At 49.3% G+C, this 14,535-nt stretch overlaps 1 protein-coding gene across 2 annotated transcripts in view; it reads left to right on the forward strand.

The window, feature by feature from the left end:
• LOC143433390 (terminal nucleotidyltransferase 5C) overlaps window positions 1-11,397 on the forward strand; it is an 86,685-nt gene extending 75,288 nt beyond the window's left edge. For both annotated transcript variants that reach the window (XM_076910740.1, XM_076910741.1), the window contains exon 2: window positions 8,358-11,397. In XM_076910740.1, the coding sequence (XP_076766855.1) occupies window positions 8,358-9,677 (1,320 nt within the window). In that variant the 3' untranslated portion in view covers window positions 9,678-11,397. The remainder of the gene's footprint in view (window positions 1-8,357) is intronic.
• The last annotated feature ends 3,138 nt before the right edge of the window (window positions 11,398-14,535 follow it).

The following is a 14,535-nucleotide window of genomic DNA, read 5'->3' on the forward strand; positions in this document are numbered from 1 at the left end:
ACGTCTGTCTGGCCTTTCCACGCGGAGTACCGTTGCCGGTTTGCAGCCTCCGCAACTAGCATCCGAACTTTCTCTGTTGCATTCTGTCAACATATGTCGTACACGCTCGTTGAGTAACGAGCAAATAGAATGGAAATGGGAATCGAAGAAGCTGCGCGAACGTATCTGTTTGTTTTGTTGGAAATGCTATTTTCTCACAGTAATGAAGCGTTCATAGCGATACGTGCACGGTTTCCAGCGTGTACGTGTGGGGTGCAACGATTGTATTGGATCGTAGAGGAGTAGCGTTGGTAGGGAAAGGGCAGACAGGGACGACTAAGAATTGCATAACGTTCGACCGTCGCGGATAGGGGCTGGAGAACAATTTCCCACGGAACCAAGGGGGATGTAATATTCGGCTGGCGGAGGAACGGGGAATGTAGGCCAACAAATGGCGGTTCATGCGATACCTCCGTGACCGCTTATATCCGCGCCCCGAACGACCGGTTTTAAATTCTTTAGCGCGTCGATGCGCGATCAATTATTTATCAATTTTCTACCCGCGAGCCGTATCTATACCCTGGAACACACGCGTCCTCTCTCCTATGCCTTTTCACGTATTTAACGGGCATCGATCCGCCGCGATAAAAGTCCCCTCGCGTCCCGGTACCATTCTCCTGGTTTTTAAGGGACGCTCCTCTGGCTTGAAATTCTCGATCGAATAGTGATTTCTCGTTAAAACAGTCGCAGGAAGCGGCTCGAACTGATTCTCGAGCGAACGATCGAAAAGAAATGTATTTCTATTTTAAACGCGCCAGGGTTTAAATAGTATCCGGCAGCGTACCTTTGTTCAGAAATATGGAAAAGTTGTATACAAAGTCGCGAATGGTGGAGAACAAGAGAGAGAGGAAGCGCGAGGAGAAATGGAAGCCGGGAGGGTGCCAAAAGGGGTGAAAAGCGGCGCGCCGGAGGCGGTAATCAGACGACGCCGTGGCCGATGGAAAATAATACGTTTCTGTTACGCGATCGTTCCAATCTTCGCTACCTTCGTGGATCACAGAGTTCGGCTACGGACTCTGACCGCGATGGCAGAACGAAAACCGCGGGAATCGCGTTCCTTCTACTCCTAAAACAAACGAATCCTCGGTCCGTGGCGTCCTGTAATCACGAAAAAAGAAACCCGATACCGTTCGCTGGGGAATTATTAATATTCGGTTTCGTTTCGATTTCGCTACGCCGCTGCACGGTCCTTCGTTTTATTCGAGTAAATCGATTTCGACGTGTTCGAGTAAGAAGAGAAAAATATCCGCTTCCACGAACGCCCGATGCAATTAATAAATAATTCAATTTTCCTGTTATTTTTACCGCGCTGATGATACTCGCTCTATTCTACGCATAACGTCCATTAACTCCGTTTGACGACGTCCGAGCGAGCTAATACTCGAGAGCATGATTCAGACTTTGGCAAACTCGAGCACAAAGATCACCGAGACATTCCGCGTAGCTTCCGTAGTGTATTATTGCGAATTATCGTTGTTTAGCCAGCTAGAGTGGGCGTGATCTCACGAATTTAGATTACTTTCGTCTTCCTGCGAGCCTGTTTTCCAGCTCGCTCGAAACGACTCGATGAGAATGAACATTTTCTACGTCTCTCTTTGACCATCACTTCGGACGATCAAGGTTTCCTTAAAATACGAAAATGTTTCTTTGCAACGGAAGTAACTAATTAAAACGGCACGAGCTGCTCTGTGGGATAATTTGTAACAGACAACGCGCGATTAGATCGAAACGCTTAACATCGTGGATTAAAAAGGGCCGCTATCCGCAGGAAATTACAGAAGTCGGAATCTGAGCGGTGGAAAGCACGAGCAACGCTCTGATTAATGTAGTCCCGGGCGACTGCAAACAAACGAGCGCGTAATTGAATTTTATCAAGTGCAGATAATACCTCGAGGCGCCCGCCGTAATTTGCAATTCAATGGACAGTATTTTTCCGAGTTTGTCGACGCGCATCACGCGAATCCGCGTCTGCCAACTCTCGCCCTCGTTAGGAACTATGGCCAACCTTGGCACACGAACATTTCGCTCGGAGACCCCTGCACCGGCTGGTTTCTCCAACGCAATTCTAAGGAATCGAACCATCGCGTATCGTGGTTGCCACTGGTCGACGTTTCGATAACTAAACATCGTTTGTAACAATCGTCTAAGGAAGAGGACGTGAGCTTTTGTTATCCAATTTCCGTAAAATAAGAAAAAAAAGAAAGGCTAGACCTTGGTTAGCTCACGAGTCTTCGTGTACACATTACAGTTTACGTAAGTTGGTTCTGGGAATTGTCTTGTGGTTTTTCGTCGAAACAGACATTAGACCACTCGCGATAATGCCTCGCGGGTACTCCCCAGTTGAGGCAACACCATTTAATACGTGGGCAGCGATATTGGAAATGTTGTTTGAAATTAAGCAAAGTGTAAAAAGGGAATTTGTAGAGATAAGAAAGAATGGTCAGAGTTGAGTCACAAAAGCAACCGATATTCTGAGCGTACAATAGAAAAGTAAATCGTTCGAGTTTCCATTTTATTTATCGATCGTTTCCTGGGAGCTGTAAAAGCAGAAAGCCATTACGAGTTCCTTGAATGGTCCTCAGCGATTTTGATCTACCGTCGACCAACGGTTTGCGTCACGCGTAAATTTGCGCATCGTTGGAAAACTTCTTTCCGTTCCCACCTCTGGGTGTCGAACCCTTGTTTCGTCCCTGGTGACGTTCGTGAAGGTTCTCTTGTTCTCGATTGATTCTCGGAAAGAAACCACCGGTAGAAGCCCGTTCTCAACCAGGGAACGTCTGTTCTCGACGCGGTCGGCTATGCGTGAAAGGAATACGGGATAAACGAAGGCGACGCTCCTTCCATTGAGAGGGTGTCGCTATATTTAGTCGCCACCTTGGTTTCCCTCGTTTTCCAAACGAAATCATCGACCCACGAACGTCACAGCCGCCTACCTCACAATACCTCGACAAGTCCCCGCTAAGGCGATAAATCTCGGCTCTCGACTGGGTTCCGGCACCGGAGTGGATCGGAAGCTGTTCACCGCGGGGTTAGGGTCAACTTTACGTGTTCCTCGATAAATTATTTCTCACCACAGAGAGTCTACAATTTTCATTTCCGTCTCATTGACGACAAGTCACCCATAAAACGCTGCCCGACGAGAGAGCACCGCGATAAGAAGTCAGTCGATATCCCACTCCCGACGTCACACATCCCCATCTTTAACCCTCTTTCACCCCCAACGCCTCCCGAAAAACCGTAACTCTCCTAGAACCCGATGTTTTCCAACCCAAATCACGGAAACGGCGCGTGTCCACCCACGTGACACAGTTAAATCTTGCCGAAGCGAACCCTACGAGGTGACGCCACCCCCGCATGGTCCTTCGTAACCCGTGTACATATTTCGTTCCCGTCGTTCATAGTCGCGTCACGGTCGCGAGCGTGAAAATAAAACGGGGGGATGGGGGCCCCTCGTTGACGTGGGTCGATGACTGGCTCGTATCCCCGGGATCAATAGTAGCCGTCGACCACCCCTCGTCGGTCCAGCCGCCGTTTCCCCGGAATCGAGCGGCGTGGGCGTCGGGAACCGCCACCCTTCGCACAGGAACGAACACAGCCGAGGGATCCGCGCGTACGTGAGTCGCGCCACGGGATACCCCTCGGCGTTGTTCCATTCACCGACGCCTACGCGCGTTCCCTGTGACGTCATTGAAAGGGGTGGATCTGGGGCAACGGTTGCTCGCCTTCCCTTCCCCTCGTGGCTCTTCTATCATCTACGTTTCTTTCATCTGCTCGAGGAGGCTATATCTGTGCCTCCTCGTACCTGTTTTTGTTTCTTTTTCTCGTTTTCCTGCCTTTTTCTGGTCTTCGCACTTCATTTTAGTTAGCGCTGTGATGATCTTCAAACATGTATTTGGACACGTTTCTGTTATCGCGACGTATATTTGGCTCGTGTGATTGTGCGGAGTTAACGATGACCGACGGGGATTAATATCGCTCGGACTTTGCTGGTTTTTCTCTTTTAGCCTCTCGTACGATTTTTTTTCTTCGCTCCGCGCTTGCAATTTCCTGTTTGTTCTTTCTTCTACCCTCCGCTAGTTTCAAGCCTTTATTTCCATCTTTTTCACCTTCCTTCTTTTCTTCTCTGTCTATTCTACCTTCTGCTTTTCGTGCTTCCTATTTTTAGCATCCCATTTCTACCTGCGCTATAGTTTCCACACTTTTCACCCTCTTTTATACCCCTTTCTACCCCTTATCCAGTCTTTATATTTTTGTCTTTTCTGTTTTTTCTTTCATTCTCGAATCCTTTCTTCTCCCCTTTCAACTTTCATCGCTACTCCACGTATGAACCCTCTTCTCGCGCCTCTCTGCGCCTCTTCAACCCCCTCCTGCGGTTAATGGTCGATCAGAATCGAACATAGCGGGGATCCAACGAACCGCATCATTTTTCCAGTTAATTTCATCGTAAAGCTACTGTTATCCTCGGTGAACAGTGATCGAGATGAACGAGCAGTTGACGAGGGTTGCTGGGGAACTCTTCTTCTTCTCCTTTGACTTTTTGGTGAATTATAACGGGGTACGAGGAAAGGAGATTGGTTTTGTGGGAGGTGTTTCTGTATCGTCGGGGGTGGATGAAACGATCGTAAGCTTACGTTTCTTGCCTACACGCAGAAGCAACGATTCTGGCACTTGTACAATATCACGGTCGTCTGATTAGAAGTGGCTATATCTACTGCGTTCGTTCGGACGGCTATGCGTATCTGTTATACTTTGCTCAGATTAGTCACGTCACTTGAATTCTAAAAGTCCAGTTTTTCTCTTTGTTCGATCTTGATTTGATTCACGAGTAGAATTCTTTTCCATCGAATGAAATTCTGTCTCCAACATTTTTCCAAATTAACAGATATGGCACAAAAGTTTGAAATTGGTTACTGATTACAGACGAACTGTGCAACCGTGCTCGATCATTCTCCATTGATCGCGTGTAGCATAGTCAGCGACGTTATCGCGAGATATTTTTGTTTAGGATACAAATGATTTTAACTAATATAGAGGATAGTAATCAGTATTACTGTTAGACTTGCTTTTCTGTTTAATTATCTATCGATAACGAAGTAACGCGCTTAAACACCATTTCTTTCCTCACTCTTAATGCATCGTGGGACTTAATTTCTCCACTGAAAGAAAATAATCTATCATCGTAAACAGTCTATCGATGTCTAATGGTCTCCAATTTAATGAAAATCCAAAACTCTTGGAACAGAATTGCGCAATGGATTCTCGAAAGTCTCTCCTTCCAGAACTCCTCTCTCGATTCGTCAGCGTTCGTCCAACGTTCCTTTCCACGCTATTGGCGCCCGTCCAACCTTTGTCTCTCCTCAGCCATTCCACCCTCTGCTCGACGTACATTTACTCCGACTGTCGAGCGACGAACAAAACTTCGAAGGACTCCCTGCACTTTCAAAGACATCCTTAAAAACTCGCGAGACTCGCGTGAATCCTCGAAACCCGCTCGCCACCGACGCACCCGTTGCCTCGTCCCTTCCTCGATGCTCCCATAATGACGCGTCGCAACACCGCAACAGTACCTCGATCAAACAGACGTTCATCCGTAACGCACGCGATGAGATCAGATTTACGGAGCCAGAGACATGGCGTCGATGGCGGCGGCGGCGGCGGCGGCGACGGTGGTAGATTTACCCTGGTTCCCCTCTCCTGGCTCTCTGGTACGTCGCTACCGCTGCTGATGACGGTGCTGTCGCCTCCACCGCCGCCAATCCGCCTCGTTCGCCTTTCACCGCGCCTGCCTCAGTTCACTGTTGCCTCTCATCAGCCGCGGATCGTATCCGTCGACGTGTCCGGTCCCCGGACGGTTCTCCGTGCCTCGTCCCTCGTTCTCGAACAGCAAATTAGCACAGAAAGCGATTTTTCGAGTCACCAACCGCTTCGCGTGGTCGATTTCTCGATTGTGAAACCAGGAACGCGTTTCGAACGAGTGGTGTTATCGAGCGAGAGAAGCGGACGACGAGAAGACAGCGTCGAGGGAGGCGTTCTTCATGGTAAGGGGTTGTGGAGCGAGGCGGCGACAAAACGGAAGGCGGAAGGCGAGAGGAACGCCGCACGCGTGCTCCACAGGTGGCGGTCCGATTGTTTCGCGATCGTTTCGCGATCACACGGACGGAGAGTGGGCTCCCTTGCCGAGTGAAAGTGCCGCGGGCCTGGTCAGCTGGCCGATTCTCGTCGAGGTGAATCCCAGGCTGCTAACATAACCGCGGTAATCACGTTTTTTCGAGATTGCGCACGATCAGAGGATCGAGAGTGTACGTAAGAGTTCTGTTTTTCGGTTGGTGCGCGTATTCCGCATTCGTTTCCTCTTCCTTTTCTTTTTATCAAACAGATGTGGTGTTGTCGTGGTCGAAGAGTACGACAAGTGCGACGATCCAGTGGATTAACGTAGGACACGTCAGGCGAGGATAAATTGTACGAAGCAATAGTTTGGATTTGTTTTATCGCTATTTTCTAAACTTTTTTTCTTTCTTTTTCAAAAATCGTGGCCAAGGTGTGTGACGCAAATACCAGTATCGCTATTAATAAGAGGGGGGGGGGGGGGGGGGGGAATGATAACGGGTATCTGCAGCTGAATATTCTTATCAGACGTTATCGAGAAACCAAAAGTGGTTCCACTCGAAAAAAAATCACTTTATACATTAGAATCTTTCCTAAATGCATCGACGAATCGCGTATATAGTATTCCATCGTATAGCCATTCGCATACGATATTGATAGTTGTTTGCGGCCCGTTAGCGTGTCTATAAAAAGATGACACCCGACGATGTTTACACATTCCAATAACATTCGTGCAATACCCCTGCGAATCGAGCAAAGCGTACGAATAGTCGCGAACGATGTAGCGTGAGCGCACTGACCATACACAAAGTACTGGCGCGCGTCCACATTTTCCACAGAGACGCGTTCACGTGAAATTGAACCTCTCTCGTTTTCGTACTGTCATTCTGATAAGCGATTCGACAAGCTCGAATCTATTTTAATCAGTATGTAAATGCCACGGCAAACACAATAAAATCGCGATTATATTAATCAACCGTGACGCACGGAGGCTGTTCAAACAATCGAACGACTCCATTCTCGCCCGCGGTAAGAAAAATCGGCGGTGGAGATACGTCGAAACGCTTAACAAACACGAACATTCATCGAGAACGAAAGCGTAATTTGTCGAATCGATAAGCGTTCCGATGCATCACCTTAGGACGGCGCGCGCCACCGCTCGTGTACGCCGCTTGATCTCGGTTCGAAGCGTTCTCCAGGCAATCCGAATGGCGTCATCCCCGGAGTATGCGTTAAAAAACGCACGAAGACTTGTTCCGCGGAGCGTGCACGCGGTAGAAAGCAACGGTGGCATCGCGAAGCGGATCGAATAGTGTGACGCAACCAGGGCTGGTAATCGAGCATGCGGCTATTAGCTAACAAAGTTACCGCGATTAGCCACCGCGTCGCGGACGAGCAAAGCTCGTTGGCTGTTCGCGTCCTGCCGGATCCATCGTTTCGGTTTAACGACCGGTTTTTATCGCCAATCGCGTCCGATTAATGTACGAAGCTGCGGCGCGAAACTCGTCGCCGACGATAAGCTCGACGAGGGGCCTTTTAACTCGCGATCCTCGAAGCCCCTGCTATCTGCTAATGAAATAACGATAATTAAACGCGGCCGTGAACGAGCAACAAACTCGAGCTGCTCGCACTCTGTTCACCTTTAACAGCTGATCGTCGCCCAGATTTATCGTTGGGGCATAAAGCTACCCTTTGTCGGGGTAGGACTTCGAAATTCGTTCTCTAAACGATTGAATAGATTTTATCTCGAACTACCGAATAGGGGAACGATTTCGTTCTCTTCAGGAATAACGATGGCTCGATTTCTAAGAAGGGATGGGCGAGAATTTCGAACGGATCGTGCACACCACCCGGACGTAACCTCGTGACATTTCGAAACGTGCACATCTTACTCACGCGTACGAGTCGGATCTCAGTTGTTCGAAAAGTTTCACGGATCCGTGTGTGACACAATTCGATTGATTCGTCGCGGTATCGCGGTTCACGGTTTTCATTGATAGTTCCGATCGGTCAAACGATCAAACGAGCCAATTGGTCCACGTTGATACGGCGCTAGATTTCCATTGACGCAACCCTGGTCACTCGACCCCGACGCGTATACCGCGCCACGATGTCCATTTAACGAAACGACGCGGACGCAGGTTGAACGCGATCGTACGAAGGCGGAAATGGCACGGTTAATAACGTATCCCTCGTTTCTGTTTCCATTACAGTGTGGCTCCCTGGAGATCGGCGAGGAACGCCAGCGTCGGGTCGCTATGATGGAGTCCCTGTGCCAGGTGAACGGCACCAAGAGCAACGGCGGGAACGAGACCAACTCTACCAATGGGAACAACAACAACCCGGACTGCCCTGATCCACAGCAGAGGCTGGCCGTGCTCAGTTTCGAGCAGGTCAGACGATTGAACGACGTGATGAACGAGGTGGTGTGCATCCACGGCCGCGGCAACTTCCCCACCCTCGAGGTCCGGCTAAGGGACCTGGTGACCGTGGTGCGCAGCAAACTGGAGACCGATCCGAGCAACGGTGGCGCTGGGATGAGGGTGCGCGACATACGATTGAACGGGGGCGCAGCGTCCCACGTTTTAGCCACCGAGTCGCAGCCGTACAACGACCTGGACCTGATATTCGCCGTCGAGCTGTCCAGCGGGCGAAACTACGACAAGGTGAAGGCCGCGGTCCTCGGCTCTCTGTTCGACCTGCTACCGGAAGGCGTCAGCCGCAAGCGTATCACGACCTGCAGCCTGAAAGAGGCGTACGTCAGCAAGATGGTGAAGGTGAACAACGACGGGGACAGGTGGTCGTTGATCTCGCTGGGTAACTCCCGCGGGCACAGGAACGTCGAGTTAAAGTTCGTCGACTCGATGAGGCGGCAGTTCGAGTTCTCCGTCGACTCGTTCCAGATCGTCCTCGACTCCCTTCTCCTGTTCTACGAGTGCAGCAAGCTGCCGATCGGCGAGAACTTCTATCCGACCGTGGTAGGCGAGTCCGTGTACGGTGACTTCCAAGAGGCGTTGTACCATCTCCACAAGAAGCTGATCTCGACGAGGCATCCGGAGGAGATACGCGGCGGCGGCCTCCTCAAGTACTGCAACCTCCTGGTAAAGATGTACAAACCGTCCCAGCCGGACTACATAAAGACCCTCGAGCGGTACATGTGCTCGAGATTCTTCATCGATTTCCCAGACATCAGCCAGCAACGCGCGAAGCTTGAGAACTACCTGTGGAACCACTTCGTCGGGCCCGAGGAGGAGGCCCTCAAGTACCAGTACCTGATGCTGCTCCATAACGTCGTGGAGGAATCGACCGTATGCCTGATGGGCCACGAGAGACGACAGACGCTCGCGTTGATCGAGAACCTCGCTTACCAAGTGCTCTGCCAGGAGCAACAGCAACGACTGTCGAATCACCAACAGGCACCGCCTGGCCCCCCGGCCACCTACGTATACGCGAACGGTTACTACTACGCCCCGGTGATACCCACCGCGTGCTACACGTGCACCTGCAACTCGTGGATGGCGTGCTCGTCGTGATGCGACATCCAAGCCAACGCCATCGTCGCCACTAGAAACGCCATCATCACCACCACCGCTACGACCACCACAACCACCGCTACCAACACCGCCACCATTACCGCAACCACCGCAACCACCACCGGCACGGTCACCGACAAAGCCCCGCTCGCTTCGAGATATCGTCGGGACTGCGATCGATCGCGCGATCCGGATCGTCTCGAGAATCTCGAGAGGGAGCACCCTTCTCGTCGCTCGACGATCCTTCTCGACGGCGGCTACGGGTCGAGGAACCACTGCCTGGTCCTCAGTTGACGCTTGGACACGCCTCGTGCACCGATCGAAACTGCGACGTAGACGACGAGGTGGAGGCGATCGACGCACGGATCGTCGGGGATCGGTGCGAATCGATCATCCTCGAGCGCGGGTCGGTGACAGTGAAACGCAGGTTCCAAGGAAGACTGAAGAGAATCTAAGGGATGATGAGGAGGAGGAGGTGAAGAAGGAGGAGGAGGAACTTTCGATATTTCTAATACTGTGCGTTTACCCCCTTCGTTAAGGGGCCGATATAAAACTCCGTTTCTTTCCGTTCCTCCTAGACACGCGTTTATGCAGCCGCGGTGGACGATCGCAAGTTGTCGCGCGGGTAGGACCAATTGAATACACGATGGTACTTGCTGCGACACGGTCGTAGGGGATCAACCGAGAGACTACAAGACTCCAAACGAAATAAAACGTAAAAAAAAAAAAAATTAAAAAAAAATACAGACAAAAATATATGAAGCTAAGGAAAGAATCAATGCGAAACGAATAGAAGAAGTAGCAGAGAAATTATGTGTTGTGCCTAACGAAATCGAGCGGATGGTGAAGAGAGACTAAGTAACGGGAGCCGCGTGTATCCGAACGCGCGGTTTAATTGATAAACGACGAATGTACGTTGTCGCGCGTTGTTTCTCCTGGTGCGCGCGTTTGCGAGACGACATTTGGACGCGTACGATTCGCACGGTGGCGCGAAGACAGTTCGCGCTTCTTGTCGCGGGTCCATTTCGAGGACAGTGGCGTCGCCACGCGGTGGCGTCGGTTCACTAATACGGTTCCGAACGGACACGGAGGATCGAGGAGAGGAGGATCGTTTACGAGGGGGTAGAAAGCGACGACGAATCGTGACGGCGAAGGAGTTTACGTCGAGGAATCGGGAAACGCTAACGACGAGGGAGGAGGAGAAAAAAATACACGAAAGGACAGAGGACGCCTGGAACCGGATCGCGGAATAAAAAACGACTGATAGCGCGCGCGCGAAAGCGTCCGTCAGCGTTCCACGGTCGTCCCTCTTTCTTTTCTCTTTTCCCAGACGGAGAAGAATGAAAACACCAACAACAACCAAAAAAAAAAACACAAAAAATGTAAAAAAAAATATGAAACGAGCGAGTAGTATGTTTGGAGAACGTGTACTAAAAGACGAAGTTAGTGGTAACACACCCACACACACGGATTCACCGAAAAACAGCAACGAGTAAATTGAAACGAACAGATAGAGAGACGGACAGATAAGCAAAAAAACAAAAAAAAAAAAACATTTACGGGCGTGGCGTTTGCATCAAGGATAATTATAAATATATAAATATATATATTTAAATATATAAATACATGTATAAAATTTATGTATAAATATTAATGTGTGGCTGTGAACACATTTCATTTAGATACTACTGTAACGTGATATATAAGATTGAAATAGAGAGAGAGGAAAAAGAAATGGAGGATGAGCGGCGCGATCGGTCCGACAACAGGAGAGAGAACGAGAGTTTGTACGCGGAGAGTCAGAGAGAAAGTGAGAGTGAGAGAGATAAAGTAAGGGAATGAGAGAGTGAGAATGAGAGGGGTGATAAAAATAGCGAAAAGATGAACGAGGGGTGAGAGACGTTTCCATTCGTTTCAGCTGTCTTTTCTGTTTCTTTTCTTTTTTTTTTCAAATTCCGCGTATATACATATATCAACCAGCGCTGCTACGCCACATAAATAGACGAACACACGTATACACGAAACACGCGAGCACGCAGTAGAAAAGAAGAACGAACGAAGGTTGATACCAGCAGGTAGAGGAATCGAAAAATGCAACACAAAAAACACGGGAAACACGCGGAGACGCTGCGTTCTAAACGAGCCTCGGTTCTAAACGAACATACACCAGGTGGAGAGGCATGAGAATAATCTTGGAGCCCATGGAAGAAGCACCCTGGACCGAGCTCTCACTCGATGAAAACCAACGGATGAGAACGTGGAACGCTTCGTTGAAACGAGCGCTTAGGGGATGAAGTCGGACGTAGAAGAGAACAGACACGCACCCTTGCGATCGAGGGATCCTTTCGGCGACCCTAGTCCCAGCTGCTGCGCGATACGCGAACTGTATCGTCTCCGTGATCTAAAACATCTGTACACGTACATATACATCTCTATATATAATAGACACACACACGTACACGCATATTATATCATATATACAACAAATGGAGCACGCGTGTGTGTATTCGCGTGTGTATAATCTGTTCTATACACGCACAGAGAGTACACCACCAGAGGCCATGGATCTCCGAGCGTTTCCACGCGTGGGGAAAAATCAATCCGCGAGTTGTCCTCTCTCCCTTTCTCTCTCTCCTCTCCCTCTCTGCCACTGTCTTTCATACGCTGGGACACGTGTACGTGCACGTGGACACAGGTGGGTTTTCTGCACGATGAAAGAGAGACAGTGGCAGAGGGCGAGGGGGTTAGGGGGATGCACGCTCGCGACTCCGCGTCTGTTTTACGCGCGTGTTCGCCCGTATCGACTGGTGACCCCGTTAGTTAGCTCGCGCAGTCAGTCACTTCGCCCGCTCGTTCAGTTCGTACGTTCGTTCGTTCGCTCGCTCGCTCGCTCGCCCGCCTCGCTCTTCCTTTCAGTTCGCGAGCGAAAGTAAAGGCCTAATAAAAAGGCCGCAAACTGGTTTTTCTGGTATATCGCGTGTTAATGCTAAGGAGAGCCAGACCAACTAACCGCTCCGCGGCCGCTAACACACGGGCCACCTCCGGCTGGCCTGCTCGCCTCCGTTACCCGCTCCACCCGATTTCGGACCACCTTTCGAACGATCCGTCCGGTGTTGGCGCCTCCTCTTGGCGACCGTTCGGCTCTCGCTGTTTACAGATCGTGGTCCAAGTTCATCCAGGCCATCTTAGACCAGGTTCACGGGTAAAGATCGCGAACAGGTTCGTATCCGGCGGGGTACCTCTCGCAAAACTGCTCACAACACGGGGATGTACTATCCAGGCTTCGATAACCGATCTATTTCTAGACTAATTCAAATACGTTTCCGAGTCTTTCTTTTTAGACGCCCACGCGTGCCTTCTCGTCGTTCTTTCTGTGTTTAATGGTTTGTGATATTCTCGCGTTTCACGGTTACATCGTAGAGAATAAGTTCAGTCGGATCTGATCGCGTTTAGTTACGTTCTTGCTGTTAGAGCGACTCGAGTTTGGCTGGAAACTGAAACTTTCATCGTCGAGCGATCTTCGTCCAGAAGATGCCACCAGAGTTCCCTCTCGAGTCGCGAGTGTGTTGCCCTTAGTATTCGACCGGTTTCGAAGGGGCCTCGAGCCTCGAGGAATCGCAAACCCTCGAGTTAGAGACTCTGGACGAACCTCTACCTTGCTCACGGAACGTAGGCTCGATTCGTAAGTTTGATGGCTGATCGAAGAGCTCCTATTAGTGTGCAGAGTCTTTTCAGTGTTGGCTAATCGACGGATTCCGTTTCCTTTCTTTCTGTCCTTCCGTTAAATCAATCGAGCCATTCGGTTCGACCATTCCTGCTCGTCGTTTCTAAGCGTTCAATGGTATTTCTTAATCCGTCTCGTTACATTCAATTCTTGGCTCATCTCGATCCCTCGACTCGAACATCGATTGTTCTCTTTTAGCTCAGATGACACGATCGCAACGTACATTCGTTCGCATCGACGATAAAAATAGCCCATCAAACGTTACACATATAGGAAAAACTTATCGTTGTACAGAATACGTCGTTCTTTTTTTATTACACTGGTAGTTTTACATCATTGTATAGGATTTTTTAATCGTTTTACAGTCACATTCGCGATAGAACTTGATCGTTATCGATTGGCACAACTCCCTCGCCGAGGCGGTCTTTTAATGGTAATTTCTTCACCATCCGCGTCGATATGCTTTGCACCAAGAAAGGAGAAACGAAGGAAATCGAGTTTTAGGAAATAGCGATACGGTTTGATAACGAACGATTAAGCAAGGGTTTTAAGAAGATAAACGCGTCTAATGCACGCGATACACGTTTTAAGCGATCGTTCTCTCGACGAGAGAGCTTTGAAGAGTTGTTCTTTCATACGAAACAAAAAAATCGGTCTTTCGATGATCGATCGATCTTCGTTGGATCTTCGATCGAGCTGTTCGCGTCTCCTCGATGAGAAGATCGCTCGTTCTTTCCCGAGTTATTTATTTGCAGACCGATCGAGGCGATACACGTGGCGTTTGATTAAATGAAGTTCAAAGAAAAAAAAGAAAATAATACAAAAAAAGGGAGATAAAATGTTGGGAAAAATTTCGATCGCTTATCTTTATTTCGAATCGATCGTAGGTGGAGAAGCGTTTAGAAATCGCGGGATTTCTTTAATTTAGAGAATAATCGATTAGATTTAGTATAGATCCATTGATCATAGGCACCGTATACTTATACTACTTCGCGATTATTCGTTGACAAGTAGATCTTGACAGGTTCTGTCAGACTGAAGAGTAGACACGGATGGTTTAGACCAGCCGTAGTTCAATTGAAACCGTGTGTTGCATCTTTCGTTATTTTTTCCTCTAATTTAGAAATGTCTCTT

The sequence above is a fragment of the Xylocopa sonorina genome, chromosome 2, assembly GCF_050948175.1.
Source record: "Xylocopa sonorina isolate GNS202 chromosome 2, iyXylSono1_principal, whole genome shotgun sequence".
Lineage (NCBI taxonomy): Eukaryota > Metazoa > Arthropoda > Insecta > Hymenoptera > Apidae > Xylocopa > Xylocopa sonorina.